We start from the raw sequence: 21,297 nt of genomic DNA, 5'->3' as shown, positions 1-21,297 counted from the left end.
CGACGCTGAGCTTCCACTCACACCAAGGCCAAGGGCATCAGGGCCCAAGATAGCCAGGCTACTGAGTCCTGGAAAGCACACTTGGAGTAGAGGGAGAGGAGGGCAGGCAGATGTCCAGGCTCCCCCTTCCCCCGCTGTCTGGGTGGGCAGTGTGGGAAAGGGGGGGTGAGGATGATCCCCTCAAGTCCCTTCCCCACCGAAGGCAGGATCTGCAAAGCTGCTGGGATCGAGGGAGGGGAACGCGCCTGGGAAACCTGAGAGGTGACAATTTCACAAACGGCCCAGCCGGGCCACTGCAGCTGTGGCCTCTGATCACAGGAAAGCAGACACGCTGGAGGAGGGGCAGGGGCGTGCAACATGGGGCACAGGGACAGACAGCCTCCCTGGTAGAGTCAAACACACTTTATTCGGCACGAGAACGTGTGAACAGAAGGGCCTCCGGCAGGGTTCCGGACAACGAGCTCTGAGGCAAACCCTGCTGTAAACAGAGCAAAGGGCATCATGTAAACCACCAGCCCGGAGGGGAGGGAATCTGCACAAAGTCGGGGCAGGTCACACTGGCCAGCACATGGTGAAGTGGGGGTGGGTGACCCATGCCCAGGAGAGTCGTGAGCAGCTCTAAGTAACTCAGAAAAGCCAGGGTAGGAGGAGGGCAGGGGCCTGGCCAATTCAGGGGATTATCTCGACCACTGAGGGCCGTGGGGTTCGATTTGGCTGAAGCAGCCCGGGCTGCTGTGCCAACACATGATTACAAGGCCCTGAAAGCCACAGCCTGGCATGGGGGGCACAGGAGAGGTGGCCCTTGGGGGTGCTCACCATCGGCCCACAGGGCAGGGCTCTCACAACCAGGTGTACTGTGGCCCTGGCGGTCGCCTCCAATCAGCGAACTGTAAATGGCACCGACCTTCTCTGCCCAGGACCCCACTCCCTTGACTTGGGACCCCAGTGGAAGTGGGGAGGGGAAGTGGAGGGCAGAGCAAGGCAGGTCCGTAGGCAGAACCACCTCTGATGACTACAGTCTTGCCCTCGAGACTCACGATTAGGGGTGGGGAAAGGTTGTGGGGTCTGCACCCAGAAATAGCCTCTGTCTGAACCGTGTGCCCGGAGGGCATGCTTGTGGCAGGGCCCACACATGGCCTGAGAAGCAGCAGCCAACCACAGCAGGCAGCCAGGACCTCTGTTTGGGTCACTCCCTGCTGTGCTGTTACACCGGGTACAAACAGGAGCAGGGGGAAGGAGGGGATTCTGGGAAGGAGGAGGACAGGGTGCGGGTTAGGGAGGTAGTGTTGGGTATACCCTGGGACTCTTGGGAGTGACAGGGAGAAGCCATGCACGACGGCACAGCTGGGTCCAGCTAAATTCCCGATTAACAACTGCTCTGAAGGCCAGAGGGATAGGCAGAGAACAGAAGTGCCCTCTTCCTGGACCCGCCCCTGCTAACCCAAGAGTGGGGTATGTTCAAGAGCACCCCTATCCCCAACCAGTGACTAGCGTGGCAGGAACAGGAGGCTCAAAGTCTGAGTGTGGATGTGAAAGGTGCTTCTTCCATGGGCTTTGGGCTCACACGTAAAATGCAAACTTGCTCACCACCAGGGGACAGAGGAGAGGCTGTCTTTGGCTGGACAGAGGCTGGGAGGGTGAGGCCGGTGCCCAGTAGGTGTGAGTGACAGCCAGAGCCCAGCTTCTCTCTAGAAAATCACTATACTACACAGGAAGTTGGTGGCGGTGGGGGACCCAGGGAGGGCTGGATCTATCTAAATGACTCACAGATGGGAGGGTGGCTGGGATGACACAAATGCCCCGATACCCAGGGATCACAACCGACAGGCGAGAGGAGCAGAGCTAACAGCTGTGGAGGGACGGGGGGCGGGAGGGGCGGTGGCCTGTGGTACACAGCCTTCCATGGGGCTCACTCGTCAAACTTCCCTTCCCGAATGTGCTCAAAGGAGAAGGGTAGGAACTTGAAACCGGTTCCGCTGTAGAATTTATTCTGGAACTCGACCCTGGGGAAAGGGAAAAAGAAAGTCGTCATTCCACAAAATCCTTTTGGGATTTCACAGTTGGGCTAGAAAGATGCTCTGATGCTCCTCCCCTCATTTTCCTAGCTGAGCTCAGCCTTCGGCCGCCCACCAAGCCCCGGCCCCCGCCCGCTTCCCACCGTGCACACAGGCCCCACTTCTGCAGCCAGGGCCTGCCCCAAACCTGCCCTGGGCGAGAGTGCAGAACATCTCCACACTGGTTTGTCCTCAATTCTCACTCTGTCCTACTGAGCAAGAGTGTTTCTGCAAAACTCTGTCTAGCCATGTGCTAAATGATTGGCTTGGGTCTCTAACGACAACGAAGAAGTGTCCCCTAAACACCCCCCTCCTTGGCAGGGGCTCCCAGTAGACCTCTGTGAGAAGCCCCTGGGCGGCAGGAGCTCTGGCAAGCACCCTTGTTTGTTTCTTTTCTTGCTGGAGGAAGGAGAAGGGAGGGTTGCGAGTAAACGCTGGGCGATGGGCGCTTTAGAGGAGGAAATTCCCAGGAAAGGAGGGGGGGGGAATCAGGAGGGGAAGTCTTCTCCAAGCAATGGCCAAAATATTCTCCAACTACAAAAACATCTGAGAACGAATTCTTCTCCCAGGGGCTGAAAGGAAAAGCAGAGCTTCACCTCCCTTCCCAGGCAGCTCAGGATCCATCCCCAATGGTCTCCCTGGGGCCCCTTCAAACTCTGAGGGGCAGGAAGACCGCGCTCCCGGCAGCAGAGCCAGGCTCAGCCCGTGCTTCCCCCTGCACACTCCCTGGATGGCTGCCCAGCAACCAAATCACCACCAAATATGGGCAGAAAAATGCATGATTCAGAGGACAAAAAAGCCAAGGAGAGCTGCCCTGAGGAATAGTTTCCACTCAGTACAGAGTGCCCCTGGGGGCACCAGAGCCCCCACAAGGACAGGCAGAGCTGCGGGCGGGCTTCAGGCAAGGGCTCTGGTGCAGGGCAGGGCTTCATCCTGCCTCCAAACCAGGGGTGGGGGTAGGGGTGGGGTGCCTGCACTTTGGAAGGCCTGTCTGCAAGCAGAGGTCCTCAGAGGCCCCGTCAGCCCTGGGGTGCTGGCTGAGAACACTGGAGCTGCCAGCTCCACCCCCTGGGGACAAGAGGTGAATAGAATTTTCTGCGTGGGTGTAAGAACAGGCAGCCTTCTCCTCCCAGCCCCACATTCCACAGGCTGGGCCCAGGTCCCCAAGCCTCCTGGACTCTGGAGAGTTCCCTGGGCCAAGCCCCTCAGGGAAAAAGGATCTGGGGGAGGGGGCTTCAAACTGAAGTCAGTCCCAGGATTCCCGGCAAGAGCGATTCCAAACCAGGATCTGGACTCGTCCCCATATCCTAACACCCAGAGAAGTCCTACAAGCTACAGCTACTCAGGCCTCTGTTGTGGGAATTAGGTCGGTTCCCACTTCTCACCCGCTGCTGCTGGGCCCGAATGCTTCAAATGCTTCGTGCTGGGTAGGCTGTTTGCATATGGGAAGGGCATTTCTGAACAGCTAAAAACAGCCTCACATCCCATTTGCATTCAACAATATGTAGCCAGATGGTGGGTAAGTCACCTTAGGGTCTATGAGGAGATCCCCTGGCTGGCTAATCACACAATTCAAATTCCAAACTGGCCGAATGAAGTAGAAGCGTCAAAAATTTTCAGATGCCCATGGGATCACCATCCTTCTCTTGCCATTCCTCTGTGCGCCTCGTCTATCCATGGGGCCCAGTGGGTAGGAAGGGGGGCACGTGTCCAGGGCCATCTTGGGCATCTCGGGGTCAGCTTGACGTCACCTCCCTACTCAGCCTCGCTCACCCATCCTCCCAGAACAAAGTTGGAAAGCAATCTCCCTGTTGGGCTCCCCGCCCTCTTCTCCCTCCCAACCAGGGAAATGTGTGCTTCCTGAGAAAGTACAAACACAAAGTTCTTTGCGCTGGGGCCCACAGGGCCCTGCTGGCTGTCCTGCAGGTCCCTCCTATTTTAAGGGCCTGTTATACTACTCAGGGAGCCTCCAGGGCCCCAAGTCACTGAAACGTACCTCTAGAATTCCACAGTTGGGAGGAGGGCCTCAGGAAGTCGGAAGGGTTTCTGTGTCACCCCTTCCAGCTCCAGGACCTGGCAAAGGCCACCCAGTGACCCAGAAGGGTAAGTGGGAGTCCACAGAGCATTCATTCCTGCTATGTAACAGGAAACCTTGTTTCCTTGAGTGAGGGAAGGAGAAAGGAGTCCTGGGCCTCCTCCCTTTCCTGGCAGGGTTGTGGCTGAAAGGAAGCAGTTTTAGAAAGAGGATTCTGGGCTGAGCCGCTTCACTGGCCCTTTCTGCCACTCTCTGAGTAGTCTGGGGCCTGGCACACATATCTGTCTGATGGCCCAAATGTCAAGGCAATAATGGCAGCCAGGAACTCTACTTCAGGCGTTCCTACTTCTCCTGGGCCAGCCATTCCTGCAACCATCCCATGGTGTCCTGCTGTGGCCCCACTACATTCCTTACAGCAATTTGGTCCCCATTTTCCTTTGGCCTTCAACCAATCTGTGAGTGTGCAAGTGTGCACATCTATACATATGTGGAATTTGCTAGATAAGAACGGATTAGGTTCCTGAAGGTAGGCCATGGAGCAACAGTCTTTCTACTAAAGTCAGTTTGGTGTCCACAGTTGCAACTACAAATCATATTCCCTACCTTTGCCTTTTCTGAGAAAGAAAAGACAGCTAATTATAGTAGGCAAAAATAGACGTGTAACACAGAAGGCAACAGAATTCGGTTGGTAAAGTAACCTGTTCACTAATGTTTTCAAATATATCACCCACCACCTAAGGACCCTACATGAATCTCACTAGTGAGATTCTGTTTGTTACCAAAGCAGATGTTGTTTTTCTTGTCCTCACTGAAGACATCCAAACCTGTAAAATGGGTAGCCCTTACATCAGAATCAGGAAACCCCAGCTGACAACCAGGAGTAAAGTGACAGGCTGGAAGATGCCCAGGCCAGACACCAGGAAAAATAGCAGCAATGTCCCTGCAGCCACTTGCAGCAGGACCAGCTGTCCCGTCTCACAAGATGGCCACAACTCAGAATTCCTGCAGTCCTGGTGGACTAGAAGACCTGGGAATCCTTGCAGCACATCCTCATTCAGCCAGAAGGGGGAGCATGAGCACCCGGGTCACTCACCTCCTTTCACTAAGGGCGATTCTCCAAATAAGCCTCAAACGATGGGATTCTGAAAGCTCTATAAAGGAGTTTTGCTGTTTGGTTTTTTTCCTCCTCTATGCGATCCTTCCACTACCCAAACAACAAACCTACAAGTTTGCTGATGAGCCTGTTCTTGAAAACTACAGGCATTCAGATGTGCCTCCCCCTGGGGTGTCCCCTCCCTCTCAACAGACTTAATGCAGTTTCTTTAGAAGGGACCACAGCCAAGATGCCCTCCCCACAGGGCACCCCACTTTTAAGCAGGGTGGCTGTGACCCGCACTTGAACACCAGTTTACGATGTGTCTGGGCACGGTGACAGTCGCTTGGTATATGCATTAATTTCATAATTATCATGGCAACCATGTTACATGGATACCCTCCTCTCTGCATATGAGAGAAACTGAGGTTCAGGGAGGTAAGTGCTCTCCTCAGGGTCACCCAGCCAGATCCAGCAGAGCTGGAATTCAAACCCAGTGGCGCCTAATTCTGAATGAAGTCTGCTCTCTTGTCACTCATCAGGTCTTTGGGCTCACTGGTGAGGACATGAGAAGACACCGTCACCTGAAGGCCACAGGTGAGCCCGAGGAAGAAATAATCCTTCTGGCAACAAAACACGACCTCCCAAGCTGCCTCAGCTCACTCTGGAAAGTAGCCCCAAGCCCAGGTGACCTTCCTCACCCTGGGGTATGCTCAGCTCGCTGCTTAGACGGTTCTGACCCAGCACCTTGACTGCTCCCCATCCCGCCCAGGGAGGAGGCAACAGGCTCCCCACTTGGGCTGGAATTCAGGTGGGGTAGTGACTGGCCCCTCAAGCCCAGGGCTCAGGAGACAGAGAAGTGACCGGGAAAGGAAGGAAGAAACAGTGAGTCACCACAGGCTGGTTACACAGACATTCCCTCATACCGAGCAGCTGAGGAAGTGTGCTGGGGAGAGAACGCTGATAAGCTGAGAACAGGGTAGCGTGCCAGCAGCCTGAGCCACACAGCGCTCCTAACCTCCTGGTTGGACAGTAAATAAACAACAGCTGGGTGGGGAGGAGGGCGGCAAGGAGGAGGAAAGCCAGACAGAGAAAGAATATTGACCGACTTAGCAGGACGGGTTCTTTAAAAGGAGCTTTTGAGGGAAGGGTAAGTCCCAGCTACGGCCTGTCCTTACATGCCTCCCAGTACCCTCTGTCATTTACAACAGCAAACAGGAATTTTTTAGGGGGCTCAGCATAACCAAGTCAGGAGAAAAGTCAAAGAAAAGGGGGTTGGGGAAGACGATCCTTGGGTTCAGGTTTAGAAAACTGATGTCACGAAAACTTCCACGCCCTGTCTGAGCTTGAGATCACTAGCACCACACAGATCGTCTTGTCTACGGGTCCTAATGTAGGGCCAGTGAGTTTGTGACCCCCTAAATGGGTAAAACTGCTGTGGGGGATGTTTTTCTAGGGAGAGGGTCCAGAGCTTCCAGAGCTTAAGGTAGGGAAGCCAGATAAAGTACCGGATGCCTAGTTTTTAGCACGAATATGTCCCATATCCATGTCCCAATGCAAATTCATTGTGTATCTGAAATTCACATTTAACTGGGTGTCCCGGAATTTTATTCACTAAATCTGGCAACGCTAACTTGAGGTCACAGGGTCACTGCCTGGACCAGACGCCAGCTCTCCTACTCCCTGGGGCTGAGCTGGCTCTCTCTGTGCAGAGCCATTAAGAGCCACAAACTACATTAAAGAAAACAAACAAATCCCAAACCTGCCCTTGTGAAGGTGCTGCTTCAGTGAACTGAGCTCCACATTATGGAACCAGGAATCCCCCTACCTATGTCAACTGCTAGGGGTCTGCCCCAAAGACACTGGCACAATGACAGAACGAGGGGGACAAAACTGGGGTACAGTGTGCTCTAGCACTTTCCTGGACTGCGAATCTACTCCAGAGTTGCTTGCATCGCTCTGAAGACAGGAGAAAGTTTATGCCAAAGGGGAAAAAAAAAACAACACACAACCAAACCAACCAACAACCTCAGTCTTTTAGGCCATACTCAAGAGCAGTGAAGAATGCTAAAGGGAGAAGGAATCTGACAACATCCACCAGAGAATTGTCCCTTGGGGGGCTCTGAAAGGTGAGCTGTGCTTTTGTGGGGACACTTCCTGATGCTCACTCCTGACATAGGTCATCGGGCAGAATGATGTGAATGAAAGCAGACACTTCCTAGCGTCTCTGGATTCTGTACAAGAGTAAAGCCACCCTCAGTGCAGCCAAGGACACGTCCGCAGCCCCTGAACTCGCTGTTCCTCACCAGTGTAACCGCAGCGCGTGGAGGAAGGCCGAGAGGCCCTCCATGATCAGGAGGATGGCCACAGTCAGGGTGGCAAAGGCGGCGAAAATGAAGAACAGCGCCAAACCTCCTGCCAAGCTCTTCACGCTGAGGCCGATGTGGATCACCATGGTCCAAAGCACCTCAGACAGCTCTGGGGAATGGGGAGAGACAGGACATCCGGTTCAGTTTGGCAAGAGGTGCTGCGGGCCTTGCATTCTGCTCCGTCATCCCTCTCCTGAAGTGTCTGCGGCATCGTGGCTTCCTGCAATCTGGGCAGGACCACCGTGCATAGCTAAGTCTGGCAAAAGTGCTGGTCCTCCCATCGGGACATCTTTCTCCTGGGACTCAGGAGTCTGAATAATTCCAGCGCCTTTGTGTTATTTCCACTCTATTTAAGCTCCGCATCTGAGAGAGTGCCCAGAGAAGGGGAAAACCTAATTTTCAATCTGGGAGAAACACACTCACGTGCATGAGCGAGGCTGAGGGCCCAGAGCCGCAGGTAAGAGGCGGTGTTGGAGATGCAGCCCAGGCAGTACTCGATGGTGTGGATGGCCTGGTGGACCATGGTGTCCCCAAAGTCAAACTGTTCGTGGGAGAAAAACCAGAGAGAAGATATAAGGCTGGGAGGGGATGTGCAGAAAGGACGTGATTGATGGTCACCTGGCACTTTGGGCCTGGGCCCGAGCACTAACAGTTACACGGAACAGGAATCTCAGCGTTGAATTCAGGTGGTGTCTTCAGCCGTCCCCAGAAATCCTGCCTGGCTTAGCTCCCCAACTGGATACCCCATTTCCCTTAATACGCTACATTTTAATGACCTACATCTTAATGAGATTCTTCTCTTTACCTCGCTAGGCTATAAGCCCAAGGGTGGAATGTATGCCGAGTTAAGAGCACTCAGAGAAATGGACTGTCTGGACCCAGGACTCTTAGGGCCCTGCTGCTGGGCCTGCTCCAGCCAACTTCCTCTTTATGGCGCCCGAGTGAAGTGCTTTACTCTAACTGAGCCATGAGAGCAGAACGGCCTCTTCCCAGGCTACACTTCAGCCACCGGCCAACAGGCCAGGAGCTGCTGAGGCAAGACTAAGCCTCCACAGCCACTTCATTCATTATTCCAATAACCTATTGGGAACAAGATAACCTCCTTTTTCTTTTGTCACTTCTGAAAAGATTACACAGGGAAATTCTGGCAAAAGTTTCACAAAATCCTACAGTTGACTGAGACCAAACATAACATCTATTGTTTTTTCGTATTTGTTTTTCTCACGCTCCCTTTCTCCCAGCTTTCCTTTCAACATCAAAAATTGTTTCCAGAGTGGGGCACCTGGGTGGCTCAGTCGATTGAGCGTCCGACTTCAGCTCAGGTCATGATCTCATGTTTCTTGAGTTTGAGCCCTGAGTCGGGCTCTGTGCTGGCAGCTCAGAGCTGTGTGTGTGGATTGTGTGTGTGTGTGTGTGTCTCTCTCTCTCTGCCCTGACCCCACTCACGCTCTCTCTCTCTCAAAAATAAATAAATGTTATAAATAAATAAATAAATAAATAAATATATAAATAAATAAATAAAAACTGTTTCCAGAGTAAAGGGGTAGGGGTAGAACAAGTTTTCAGGAGTTCATTTGTAGGTCCGCTCCAAGCACAGCCAGGGAAGAATTACTGGTATGCTCTAGAAGCATCAGGCATACTTCAGGCCTCTCCTGTGGCCAGGTGGAGCCATCAGCAGCCACCAGAGAGCAGGAGGCGGGCTCTTCCCATGCTCCTCCCACACAGCCCAGCCTAGAACCCCAGAAGCACAGGGCCTCCCCTTGCCTTCAGGTCAGAGTCTATTTTTTACCAGTTTCTTTCAAGACTCACATGACTCCACTCCCAAAGGACACCAGAAACGTCTTGGGAAATTGCAGGACAAGAGGAGGAGCTGGCTGGTGAAGTGCTAACAGCCCAGGCCCTCAGGGGTGTGGTCAGTGGGGAGAGAGGCCAGCTCCAACACACCACCTTTGGGCGACTACCTCAGTTTCCCTCACCTCTGACCATCTACACTCTGAGTATTTCTGGGCTTTTCTTCTGCAGTAGGTTCTTCAAGCCTCCTAGTTACTCTGAAAACTAAGATAATCCTAGTTACCTCAATCCCAACAGCACCGCTAAGAGCTCTCCCACCACTGTTGGCCATCACCCAGAACCCATGCTCAGAGGAAGGAAGGGTCCTGGCTCTGAGGGGCACTGGTGTCTGCTCCTAAGAGCTCTACGAAAGTAGGGACTGCCGGGCTTCCTCAGAGCCAGCCCCTTGTCAGCAGTTTTACTCTACCCGGAGTTCTTCCCACAAGAATGGAGAACATGGAGAAAGCCTCTCTTCTAGACCATGGGCAAGTTTTCCTTTCTATACAATGAGGGACCAATGATGCCGAGGTGAGGATTTAGTGAGAAATCAGCCAGGCACTTAGGAGCCTATCACTGCCTCATGAGTCAGCGGTGACTGAGGAGCAATCGAGCAATCGCTGTAGACTCCCTGTCTACATTCCACTCCACCTGCAGGGCCCATCCACTACTCCTCTCCTGCGCCCTGCCCTCCATCCTCTCTGCCCCGCACACCTGACCTTCCTGGCACCCCCTCCCTTGCCTCCCAGTCGTGAGGTCTAACAGACCTTCTGTGTCCTGACTGAACCTCTGCAGTCTCTGCCACCGTCGCCTTTTCTGCCTCCCTCTCAAGACACTCGCCTCCCCTCAGTTTTCCTCCGACCCCCTGGGTGTTCCTTGGTTCTTCCCTAAATGCTGGAGGGTCAGCCTCAGCTCTTACACCTTTCCTGCAGCGCTGCCACTCAGGGCTTTGACGGCCGCCCCTAGGACTCCCAAATGGACGCCTTCATCTCCGTGTTGCCCATTTCCAACTGGCGGTGCCACATCTCTTCCTAGTGCCACCCAGATTGATTAACTGCTCTCCTCTGACCCCACCACGACTTCTACTCCATGTCCCACGCTTGATGGAGTGTCACCACCAGGGCCCCAGGCACCCAAGCCTGGAAGTCCATCTTGAATCCTCACTCACTCTCACTGCCTACACTCACTAAGGCCCTGGGACCTGTGGCTCTTTCTTCCTTAATCTCATTATTGGTCCCTCCCTTTCCAACTCCCTGCAAACGCCTCACTTCACTGGAGGCTTCCCAATTGTTTCACAACTCCTATCAGACTAGCTGGTCTCCATGCCTCCAGACTGTGACCCCTCCCCAATCCACTACCTCCCATAACACCCCCATTAGAGCCACGCACATGTGTTGTGACACTTCCGGCTTCACGGTCCCCTGACGGCTCCCTGTTATCCAAACACTTTACTGCGGCTTGTTTCTGCAACCTCCAGGCTCACCTCTCACTGGTCTCCAACTCCTGGCCCTAAGCTCCAGCCAAGCTATGAACTTGCTTATCCCCCAAATGTGATGGGTCCGCAGGCCTGTGTCTTTAAGATAACTATACACACCGATGGGTCTGCATTCCCATCATCCTCCCAAAGAGACTCCTGCTTGACCAGACTAAGCTTAGCAACAATTTCCTTAGGGAATCATTTCCTGGTCTCCTCTTCTCCACTCCCACCCCAGCACCTGTCAGGTGCCCTCTTTCTGTGTTCCCACAGCATCCTGGGCACACCTCAGTCACACCACTTGTCACCCAGACTGTTTCCTTAATTTGTCTGGGAGTTCCTCGAGGAGGGCAAGGACTATGTTTTTCTTCTCGCAGTTTCTGTATACCAAACAGAGTGCTTGACACATAGAGGGTGAATGAATGAATGGGTGGGATAAAAGAATGAACAGATGGATAGATGGGCAGGATGAATGAACAGATGGATGGGCGGGTGCGTGGGTGTGGGGATGGATGGGTGGGATGAATACACCTGGTGAGATGACACAATAGGGAGAGGGGCGACTGACCCCTGCTGAATGGTTACAGCCTTTAAAGATTTCCCAGACAATCAACTAGCCTGGCCCTGCTTTGCAACTGGACTGAGTGCTCCCCAGGGAGAGGGGTTGCTGCTTTTAGCAGGCTGGAATAATGGCCTCCATGGGGCAAATGGGTTTTCACAGCCAAGCAAAAAGGGGAAGTTCTAGAAGAACTTCCAAGCTGGATTAAGAAAAAAAAAAAAAAAGGTTTGAAACCTTTAGGTTAGATAATTCTAACCCGATCTAAATCTGGCTGTGGAGAACTAGACTGCCCATGTGCCTGATAAAATGTCATCATTATTTAGGAAGCCATGGGAAGCTGAACCCCTGAGGGAGCTGAGGGGCCAGAGACTCGGGAGGCCGAATCACAGTCCATCTGGTGTGGATGTCCAACACCCCTGGGGAATGGCTACAAATGAGGACTGTTCTGACAATGACCATGGCATTGGGTGCTCAACTAGGAAGGCACTTGGAAGAGCAGTGTTGCTGGAGGTTGTGTTACTGGGAGAGGGCTGGGCTCCTCACTATCATGGAACACACTCCCAGACAGCCCTTCCAGGCAGCTCCACCATTGACTGTGAACAGATGAGCAGTCCAAAGGAACCAGAGGCTCCTGGAGGCCAGCAAAAGAGGCTCTCCAGCCTTCAGGAAGATCGAGCACTGCCTGGTTTTTTTTTGTTTTGTTTTGTTTTATTTTTGTTTTTGTTTTTGTTTTTTTTTTCACAGAATCAGCAAAGGTTTTCCCATTCCCATCCCACTGCCCCTTTAGAGAGGACCAGGAGAGCCAGGAAAGGGAAGGGCTCATGGGTCTAGATATTTTAGAGAAAAATTTTGGGGGAAGATGCAAACAGTGCAGCAAGGCCTTTAAAACACCCAATTCAAAATGTGTGTATTGCTAAATGAATTACTGCCGAGCTCAAAGGCCTTCTACTCCAAATGTGGCCTGAATAGCCAACTTTGATTCTATTACCTGGTATTAATATGAACTCCTTTCATGCAGTTGGGATTGTTTTTTCTGGGATGTATCGGAGAGGCAAAGCCTCCTCTTGAAAGCTGTCTCCCTCCCACCTGGGTCATAGTGGAGGTACAACTGACCCTAAGCGAGGGTCCAGCAATTCTCACTTCAAGCATCTTCAAGCTGATGAGGACAGTAGGAAGAGGGTGGCTGCATCTCAGACAGGGAGGAAGGGTGAGCTTTACTCACAAGCTCTCAGAGGAGCAAGGAGGAAACAGCTACTCCCAGCAGCAGAGCGACCATACCATACATAACAGCACAGGACAGGAAGGCAAAGACCAATGGGACTTGACCCCCAAGGGGGTTACTTCAAGAATGCCAATGCAGACATTACTTGTAGCTCCTTTCAAAGCCATTCTCAGAGGTATTAGATCAGCAAAGTCAACGAAACAAAGACAGGTGACCGACATGAGATGCAGTTAATGGAGACGGATGTTCTCAGAACACAGGTTCACGGACTGGTTAGAAATGGCCAGTGAGATGCAGGACACACAGGTGTCACGTGTGGCCCCAGGGTTGCGGCAGGGTCAGCAGAGTGATCACAAGGATGGGAAGAGAAGCCCCAGATAAACATGAAGGCAAAGCCAGCTTGTTTCTTACCACTTCGTCCTCGGTAGGCTTGAAAACACAAATTTACACTTAGTGGGAAGCCATGCCACACAAGGTCACAAGTCATAAGCACAAGGTTACTGACTGTTTCTCGGGGAAGACTGTTAATGTTAAATGGGTCTAACGTGCTGGAGGCAGACATGCTCAGCATACAGAGAGCAAAACCAGCAGGATTTAGAGCATGAAGATACATATTTTTTTAAAGGCACCCCAACCCTTGCAATTCCTTTTTACAAATGTCATACACACAGTGGAAGTGGTCAGTTAGACTGAAAAGTTCAGTCACCTGGGTCCTCAACTCCTATTCTATTTGCTTCAAAAAGAACATAACAAGGGGGAAAAAAGAATATAACAAATAGATGACATTCACAAGTTCAGTTCACAGGTTCTGTGGCATGAGGGGTCAAGGCAAGCAGACCGGATTTTTAAAAAGCAGCTTGGAGGTGGTGGTTTAAGGAAAAGTCTAATTTGACCTTACTGCTTTTCACCCTCCCTGTAAAAAGTAGGCAAATAACATTTTTCAAAAGCTCAAATAATGTATCTGCCACAGAGAGCAGATTCGTGGGACAAGACTTTAAAAGGACCAGCGATTACAGTTCCAACTGGAACCATTCCTGGAAGGGGCAAGGGATGAAGAGGCTGCCCTAAAGGGCCTGTGTTTCTGGTAATAAGACCTGGGACGCCGGGGCCTCCGCTGCCCTCGGTCCCCAGGAGCACAGTTAGTAATTGAGATTTGCGCGCAGAATACTGCAGGCAACTCGGAATTCAAGTTCGGACCATGAAGCAAAACTGCTATGGGCGCTGCCGGTGACACCTAGAGTTCAGAGCAGGCCCACTGGAAAAAGCTGTGGTGCCCTAAGAGGCCCAGAAGGCAGGCTGATCATTAGTATTAGTATTTTCATTTGCTAAGAAGACTGTAGGGAGGCCTCCTATGCACATAAGCCTAGGGCTGACCCACAGTAGAAGGAGAGGAAGCCCACGCCACTGGATCTTACCTCTTCTGCGTCCTCTGAATGGGTGGAGAGCTGGTCATGCTGAATAATCTCAGCATCCTCCTCTGTCGGTCCGTTGCCCACCCTGATCCCACCAAAGTTGAGAGTTCCCTACACAGATGAACAGAAAGAGTAGAATTTGCCTGGGCTTTAATGTGACATTCTGTGAGTGGGGAAGGGTGATGGTTAGTACATACAAACCTCAGAAAAGCATATATTCTAACAACAAAATCAAAACCCGCTGATCCAACAGCCAAGTGAAAACAAACCACTGTTCCCACCCCAACCAGCACCGCCCCAGCCCCAGCCCCAACTACATTTACCACCTCATTCTGATCAGAGGAAACATGCAGCCTGCTGCACCAAGACTCACCAACCTGGCCTTGGTCAACACTAACTGAGATGACTGCTTGAATGAAAAGCTTAACCTGAACGGACTCTTACAATGAGTGTAGCTCTATCTGTGAAGTTGTCAGTGGTCTAAGTTTTTCTAGAACTAAAGATCAGACTTTCTAAGAGGGAGTGGAGCCAAATGACATGGAGACCATAACCTGGTCTGATAAACTTTCAACTGGAACCCAAGAGTTCCAGCAACTTCTCCCAGAAGCATACTGGGTTTCTGCCCAGGAGCAAAGGACTTCCTAGATCAGGGAAGGGAGAAATCTATATGGACATCAGCTTGCGGCCAGAGAATACTGAGGTAAAAAAAAAAAAAAAAAAAAAAAAAAAAAAGGAATGAAAAAGTCCCCTTTCCTTCAATGGAGGATTCTGGAGTGTTACAACAACTCTCTTCCAGGCATGTGGGCAAATGCCAAATGGGTGTTTGCTTCCAGTTTCCCAGGCATAGTGTTCAGCGGGCTCTCCAGAACCAGAATTTCTAAGTCAACCTGACTTGGAAAAGCTTGGGCTTACTGAGACAAAAGGACTCTTTGAGTACAAAACCAGGCAGAACTGGGGTTAAGTCAGACAAATACCAATGAGTGCTAACCCGCCAGAGTGAACAGGAGCTAAAGAAACAGGTCCTGGGCCCACTTCTTATGGTTTCTGATCAGGGACCCCAAACGAGGCAAGAGTTCAAAAACTTTTCTCCTGCAAATTGGCCTTCTGGGCAGCAGCACAATGTGCCAACAGGTTTGCTCCACTGCCCGGAGGTCCCTACTCGCAGCTTCACCTTTTGGTGTGCAGCTTTTACTACAGCTGACTGACCACCAGAACTCAGTGCTTGGGCAAATTCTCCTTCTCCTTGAAGCAGGGCTTCTTCCGTGCTGGTCAGGGAGCCAGCTGCATCAGAATCACCTTGAAATTAAATAGAGATTCTCAAATACTACCCCCGGAAATTGTATACTTAGTAGATCTGGGGTGGGGCCCAGAAAATCTATATTTAAAAAAATATTTCCCCATGTACAAACTGTATAAGCATTTTTTATTGTCTACCTTGAAAATTCAAGCACAAAAAAATGCACATACCCTTTGAGACCCCCACCACTGGGAACATCTATGTTTATGAAATTTTATCAAGATATGTGGACAAGGATGTTCCCTGCATTTGTATTTATAATAGCAGAGAATTGGGAACAACCAACACATCCATCAATGACAGTGATTACACAATTTTAGCATATCCAACAGAATGTTCTATGGAATACTAGACAACTATAAAAAAGAGTGAAACACTGTGCCGACAGCTCAGAGCCTGAAGCCTGCTTCAGATTGTGTCTCCCTCTCTCTCTGCCCCTTCCCCATTCATGCTGTCTCTCTCTGTCTCTCAAAAATGAATAAACATTAAAAACAAAAAAATTAAAAAAGAGTGAAACAATCTCCCAGGATACACTAAAAATTTTTAAACTTAATAAATCAAGGGGCAAAAGAGTGCTACAGTTTAAAACACAATTCCTAGTATGTTTTAAACGTGTATACATACACATGTACAAATACATATACATATTTATATCAATAGATGATAGCAATATGCTGACATATGCAGAAAAATATTGGAGGCAAAATTCCCCTGCCTCTGAGTAGGAGAAGGAGTCCAGGGACAGGGGCACTTTCACTTTCAGTACTATTTGCATTTTCTAACCTATTGCTTTAATTTTACTTTTTAATGTCAGTGGAGGATTGTCTGGGTCATGGAACTGCGGACTATCTTTATTACTTCTTCTGTTTTAATACTCTAAGAAACAAACATAAAGGTCACCAGGTGATTCTGATGTGTACTCAGATTCGGGAAGCACTGAGACCCTGGGCACCTCCAGGTCATGCAAACATTACACCTGACAGACCTCAGCAGGTGGACTGGAAGTACAAAAAGGGCACTGGTGACAGGAGAGGACCCCAGCATATCCTGGCACGGGTTACAGGGTTAAGGCAGGCTTCAGGCTTTAAGGATCCTAAAGCGGAAGGTCATTTCTGAAGCTTTTCCCAACCAGCAGACAGAGTGAGGGGCAGACAGGGTAAACCTCTCAGCCAGACACTAGCAAGTGTCCCTTCAGGACACAGGACATGAAAATTACAGGAAGGGGAGATGAGACATACACATCAGCAGAAAAAAGAAAACATTAAACCATGATACACTGCTTACAGACAACCCAAAGGACAAAGAACAGAACAAACACAGATCAGTGATTGTCTCCTCAGCCCTTAGGGTCAAGAATCCAGAGTCCTTGTGAAATGATCATCTTGAAGCTTTCATGAGGCTCAATAGAACCAGACGTTTCGCGGAAGAACCAGTGGGCTAAGAAGACTCTATGAAGGTGCAGGTTTCCAGACGGGGGACGTTTCACTTGGACAATATCGTAGAAGAGGGTAACAGAGTTAAAAGCACCAAAACGGATGCATCAGAAGCACATCCTAAATATGCTAAGACTAACAGAAAGAAGGGCACGTGGAAAGAATGTCAATAAATGGATAGTATGTGGTTTGTGAACTTAAAACATTTCTCAAAGGAGAGAGTAAATCCCTGTTTGAAAATTAATTTTAAACAGTAACATTAAACTATCTTCTGATCCAAAATATCAGCCCTTTTAGATTAGTTCTAGAAGGATTACAGCAGTTTTCTAGGTTTAAAATGATCAGAAACACCTCATGAAGGAAAGAGCTATCCATCTAAATATTTCATTTTCCTATAAAGGAGTATGATGCCACTAGATCATAAGAGTACATGTGTGATTACTGCTGGTGAGATTTTTTAAATCTTACTGATTACCTAGAATACACCGGGCTAAGTTGATATTAGCACATTAAGAGATGTTTTTCAGGAAAAATATTGAAATACTTAACATTCAAAGTGCTGTTGCTGAATCATGAGTTAGTATTTGAGGAAGGAAAGTCGAAACAGATGACTTTGGTTATTGTACCAGATGCAGAAGACACACGAGACACATGGCGGAGTGGAGGTCTCAATGGAACAGCTGAGGACATGAGGGCTTCTGAGTCTCTCGCAAAAAAGTAGACATGTATAAGCTCTGACTGGCAGGAGAGTAAGTCATAGCTAAAATGGACCAAATGTCCAAGCATCACTCCGAAGCAGAAGTTTAAAGAGCAGGGAGATTTATTCAAGAATCACAGAAATGTTCTTGCTCCATGCAGAAAAAGCATCTAATACGTGGTCACAAAATACATCCCATTAAGATGATGGGATTCTGAGAGGGTACAACCGCCACTTTCCTCCCATAGACATGACTGTACTTACAAATTTGAATAGAAACTTAGTAGACCAATGATAAAGATGATATTAGAATCTACTCGTAAGAGGTGGAAGTCTTTTCTATCATTGTCCCAATGAGATAAAAGGATGGACTTCCCAAGAGCACACATGTCCCATGCTCTCCATATAACTGAAAAGAATTCTGCTGCACTGTTTGCCACCTCTTTACACAAAATGTGATGGTTTGTCAGTTTTAATTCACTCACTGTTGCAGCCGCTGCTGCCTCTAGTCCCTGCTGGCTCGGGGTTGGGCTGACTGGGGCCTCCACAGGCTGCCCTTCCTGATAGTGAATGGAAGAGAAGAGGAAGGGAGAAAGAAACAAAAGAGGGTGGGAGTGAGGCGGGGAGACGAATGGAGGGTACATGGAAGGATGAAGATGGTCAGAAAAGGGAGAAGGAGGGTCTTGTAACTCAGCTGCTCTCCAACAGGAATAATAATCTAACAGCCGTATGAGAGTCATGCAATAAGATCTTTTGGGTTTTATTAGGCAGTGTAATAAGTAATCATTATTGCATAGCCAGAAATGAAAATTTGGGGTGTGTGTGTGTGTGTGTGTGTGTGTGTAGAATTCATAAGCACACATACATTGAGTAAACACAAGTTTATGTGTGGCATTAAAAAAAAAAAAAATCTTTTTCCCAGATGTCTCAATTAGTGAAAGTATCATGGTCTCATTTTAAACGAAAATGTCTCAGCATCAGCCCTGTGGTTGCCCAGGCAAACCACATGAGTGGGTTCACCCACCTGTAGCTCCTGCAGCCCTGATTTGGCTGAGGTTGCATCTAAGCAGGCCCAGACCTGGATTTTGCTGAGCACAGCATGAGCAAAGCATGACCAAGAAAGGCAGAAACTTATGACTTGTTTCCTGTACCTAAGCTACTCAAAGCTGAATCCAGATGTTCGAGCAGCAAATACATGGGTTTAAAAAAAAATTTTTTTTTCATCAGGTCCAATGCACATGCTGGGATATGACACAAGTGCGTTTTAAGAGGATGTAGTCTTATGCACAATTCATCATATCTGATGAGGAATTGCCTTGCTCTCAAGGGGAAAAAAAATCTAGTATCTTTCAGCAACAAAAATACACCCACCAAATGCTTCCTCCTCAAATATTGATGGCGAAGGACCAGTGGTTTAAATAGTAGCATCCAAGGTACACACAGTAGCGCGACCACTACCAGGAAACACTGAATTCCTTTCTACAAAGTAAGGACAAGGCACATCACATTAATCAAACATGCAGTTTCCAACTCTAGCACAAATTTCCCCCAAACAGTATTTTCTTACTGATCTATGAATGACACCATCCAGTTTCTCAAACTAATTAGCAGATATTGTGGCAAAGCCCAAGAATTATCTGATAGGATGCTAAGGAGGATGGGCTGAATTTAGGTCTGAAGGTATGGGCTGAACACCAACACCACAGAAAGAGATTTTTAAAGGCTTTTGCAGATATCTGGCTTCCCGGGGCACCTGGGTGGCTCAGTCAGTTGAGTATCTGACTTTGGCTCAGGTCATGATCTCACAGTTCATGAGTTCAAGCCCCGCATCGGGCTCTCTGATGTCAGCACAGAGCCCGCTTTGATCCTCTGTCCCCCTCTCTCTGAGCCTCCCCCACTTGTGCATGCACGCGCTCTCTCTCTCAAAACTAAACAAACATTAAAAAAGAAAAGAAGAGAAATATCTGGCTTCCTGATTGAGGGAACCACCTAAGCCAGTCTACCTCTGGGTTGACTCACCTGTCCAGAATAAAGCATCGCATTACTAGAGTCACCGTAGGAAAAGAGAAACATGTTTATGAAATGAATCAGAAGGCTTGGCGCCTTCTCAGATGTATGAGCATCATAGGCTGTCCACTTGTAAAATATGAGGATAACCAAGTAGCCAAACAAAGAGGTCATGAAGATTATTTCAGGAATAAATCCAAAGTAGATATTCAGGGGTTTCTTGAAATAGCTAAAAAGAGAGAAAAAAAAATGTTAAAGGCAAACAGACCCAGGGACGCCTGGTGGCTCCGTCGGTGGATCATGCGGCTCTTGATCTCAAGGTCGTCCGTTCAAGTTTCACATTGGATATAGAGCTTACTTTTAAAAAAGTTAAAATTAAAAACAAAACAGTGAACAGACCCAGGGTCACCCCCAGACCAAATGGAGTACTCACTAGATCTCCTACCTACACTTCCCTCAATTCTGTCTTTATTACTTTAAGAAGCAACAGCCAGATGCACCGAAGGCAACGGAGAGAAGCAGGATTAATTGTGACTTCTACATTTTTGGACCTTGGACAGTTCCAGTACCACCCCCACCCCCACCCCCCACCACCAAACTTTTCCCATCAGAAAGAGACTGGAAAATATAGTGCCTTCTGGGACCATAGTTTATAATTTTATGTGAGTTACACATCAAGAGAAAAAAAAAATACCTCACTCATTTTGATGAAAATGACATAAAGGTTTTCAAAGAGCTTTACTACAATTGTAAATTGTTAAGGGACTAATGCTAATTAAGCCTCATTTAAGAATATGAGATTTTTATAAAAAGCACCTCTTTAATGTAGAATAGGATTCTGAGTTATTAATCCCTCTCCAAAGATGTCATGATTTCTTTAGGCGAAAGCATTATCTAAATTATGCGTGTTCCTGAGACAGAAATACAGCAACTCACGTATGGTTGAAGAGGCTCAGGCTGACTCCAAACATCATGTGAATGATGCCAAGGATAACAGACATCTTCATTTTAAAGGAGTTGAGAAAGGTCAGTTTATTGGTAGCAATGTTCCAGATCTATCACAATCCAAGGAAACAAAAAAGCATTATAAAGAGTTCATGAATGGGACATTATTATGCACCAATATTAAAAAAATTTTTAGTATTTACTTACTTTGAGACAGAGAGAGTGAGTGTGTGCACACATGTGCATACAAGCAGGGGAGGGGCAGAGAGAAGGAGTGGCAGAATCCCAAGCAGGCTCCACACCATCAGCTCAGAGCCCAATGCAGGGCTCAAACTTACAAACCCTGAGATCATGACCTGAGCCAAGATCAAGAGTCGGACGCTTAACCAACTGCACCACCCATGTGCCCCTCACCAATTTTTTATTTTTTTAGTTTTTTAATTAAAATTTTTTTAACATTTATTCATTTTTGAGAGACAGAGAGAGAGACCGCACGTGCGTGCGCATGAGTGGGGGAGGGGCAGACAGAGAGGGAGACAGAGTCTGAAGCAGGCACCAGGCTCTGAGCTGTCAGCACAGAGCCCGACACGAGGCTTGAACTCACAGAGGGAGAGATCATGAACAGAGCTGAAGTCGGTCGCTTAACCAACTGAGCCACCCAGGAGCCACCCAATTTTTTTTTTTTTTAAAGTAAGCTTTATGCCCAAAGCGGGACTTGAAATCATGATCAAGAAAGAGTCATGTGCTCTAACACCTGAGCCAGCCAGGAGCCCTTATTTACCTATTTGAAAGCTTTTTTTAATTATGAAAATTCTAAGCATAGACTTAAGTAGAGAGTATAACAAATTCCCATTTACCTATGATACAGCTTGC

General features: G+C 49.0%; 1 protein-coding gene across 9 annotated transcripts in view; it reads right to left on the bottom strand.

Annotated features, from left to right (window-relative positions):
- Positions 1 to 387: 387 nt before the first annotated feature.
- Positions 388 to 21,297, bottom strand: part of ATP6V0A1 (ATPase H+ transporting V0 subunit a1) — a 58,719-nt gene continuing 37,809 nt past the window's right edge. For 4 of the 9 annotated variants that reach the window (XM_027048961.2, XM_027048963.2, XM_053212488.1 and 1 more), the window contains 8 exons: positions 20,416 to 20,534; positions 19,492 to 19,708; positions 18,844 to 18,951; positions 14,049 to 14,156; positions 13,045 to 13,062; positions 7,975 to 8,092; positions 7,489 to 7,660; positions 388 to 2,003 (listed from right to left, as the gene is read on the bottom strand). In XM_027048961.2, the coding sequence (XP_026904762.1) occupies positions 1,910 to 2,003; positions 7,489 to 7,660; positions 7,975 to 8,092; positions 13,045 to 13,062; positions 14,049 to 14,156; positions 18,844 to 18,951; positions 19,492 to 19,708; positions 20,416 to 20,534 (954 nt within the window). In that variant the 3' untranslated portion in view covers positions 388 to 1,909. Of the gene's footprint in view, positions 2,004 to 7,488; positions 7,661 to 7,974; positions 8,093 to 13,044; positions 13,063 to 14,048; positions 14,157 to 17,957; positions 18,033 to 18,843; positions 18,952 to 19,491; positions 19,709 to 20,415; positions 20,535 to 21,297 lie in introns of all 9 variants that reach the window. The other 5 variants (XM_027048962.2, XM_027048964.2, XM_027048965.2 and 2 more) reach the window with 3 other exon arrangements.

The sequence above is a fragment of the Acinonyx jubatus genome, chromosome E1, assembly GCF_027475565.1.
Source record: "Acinonyx jubatus isolate Ajub_Pintada_27869175 chromosome E1, VMU_Ajub_asm_v1.0, whole genome shotgun sequence".
Lineage (NCBI taxonomy): Eukaryota > Metazoa > Chordata > Mammalia > Carnivora > Felidae > Acinonyx > Acinonyx jubatus.
This window is presented reverse-complemented; position numbering and strand designations above follow the sequence as displayed.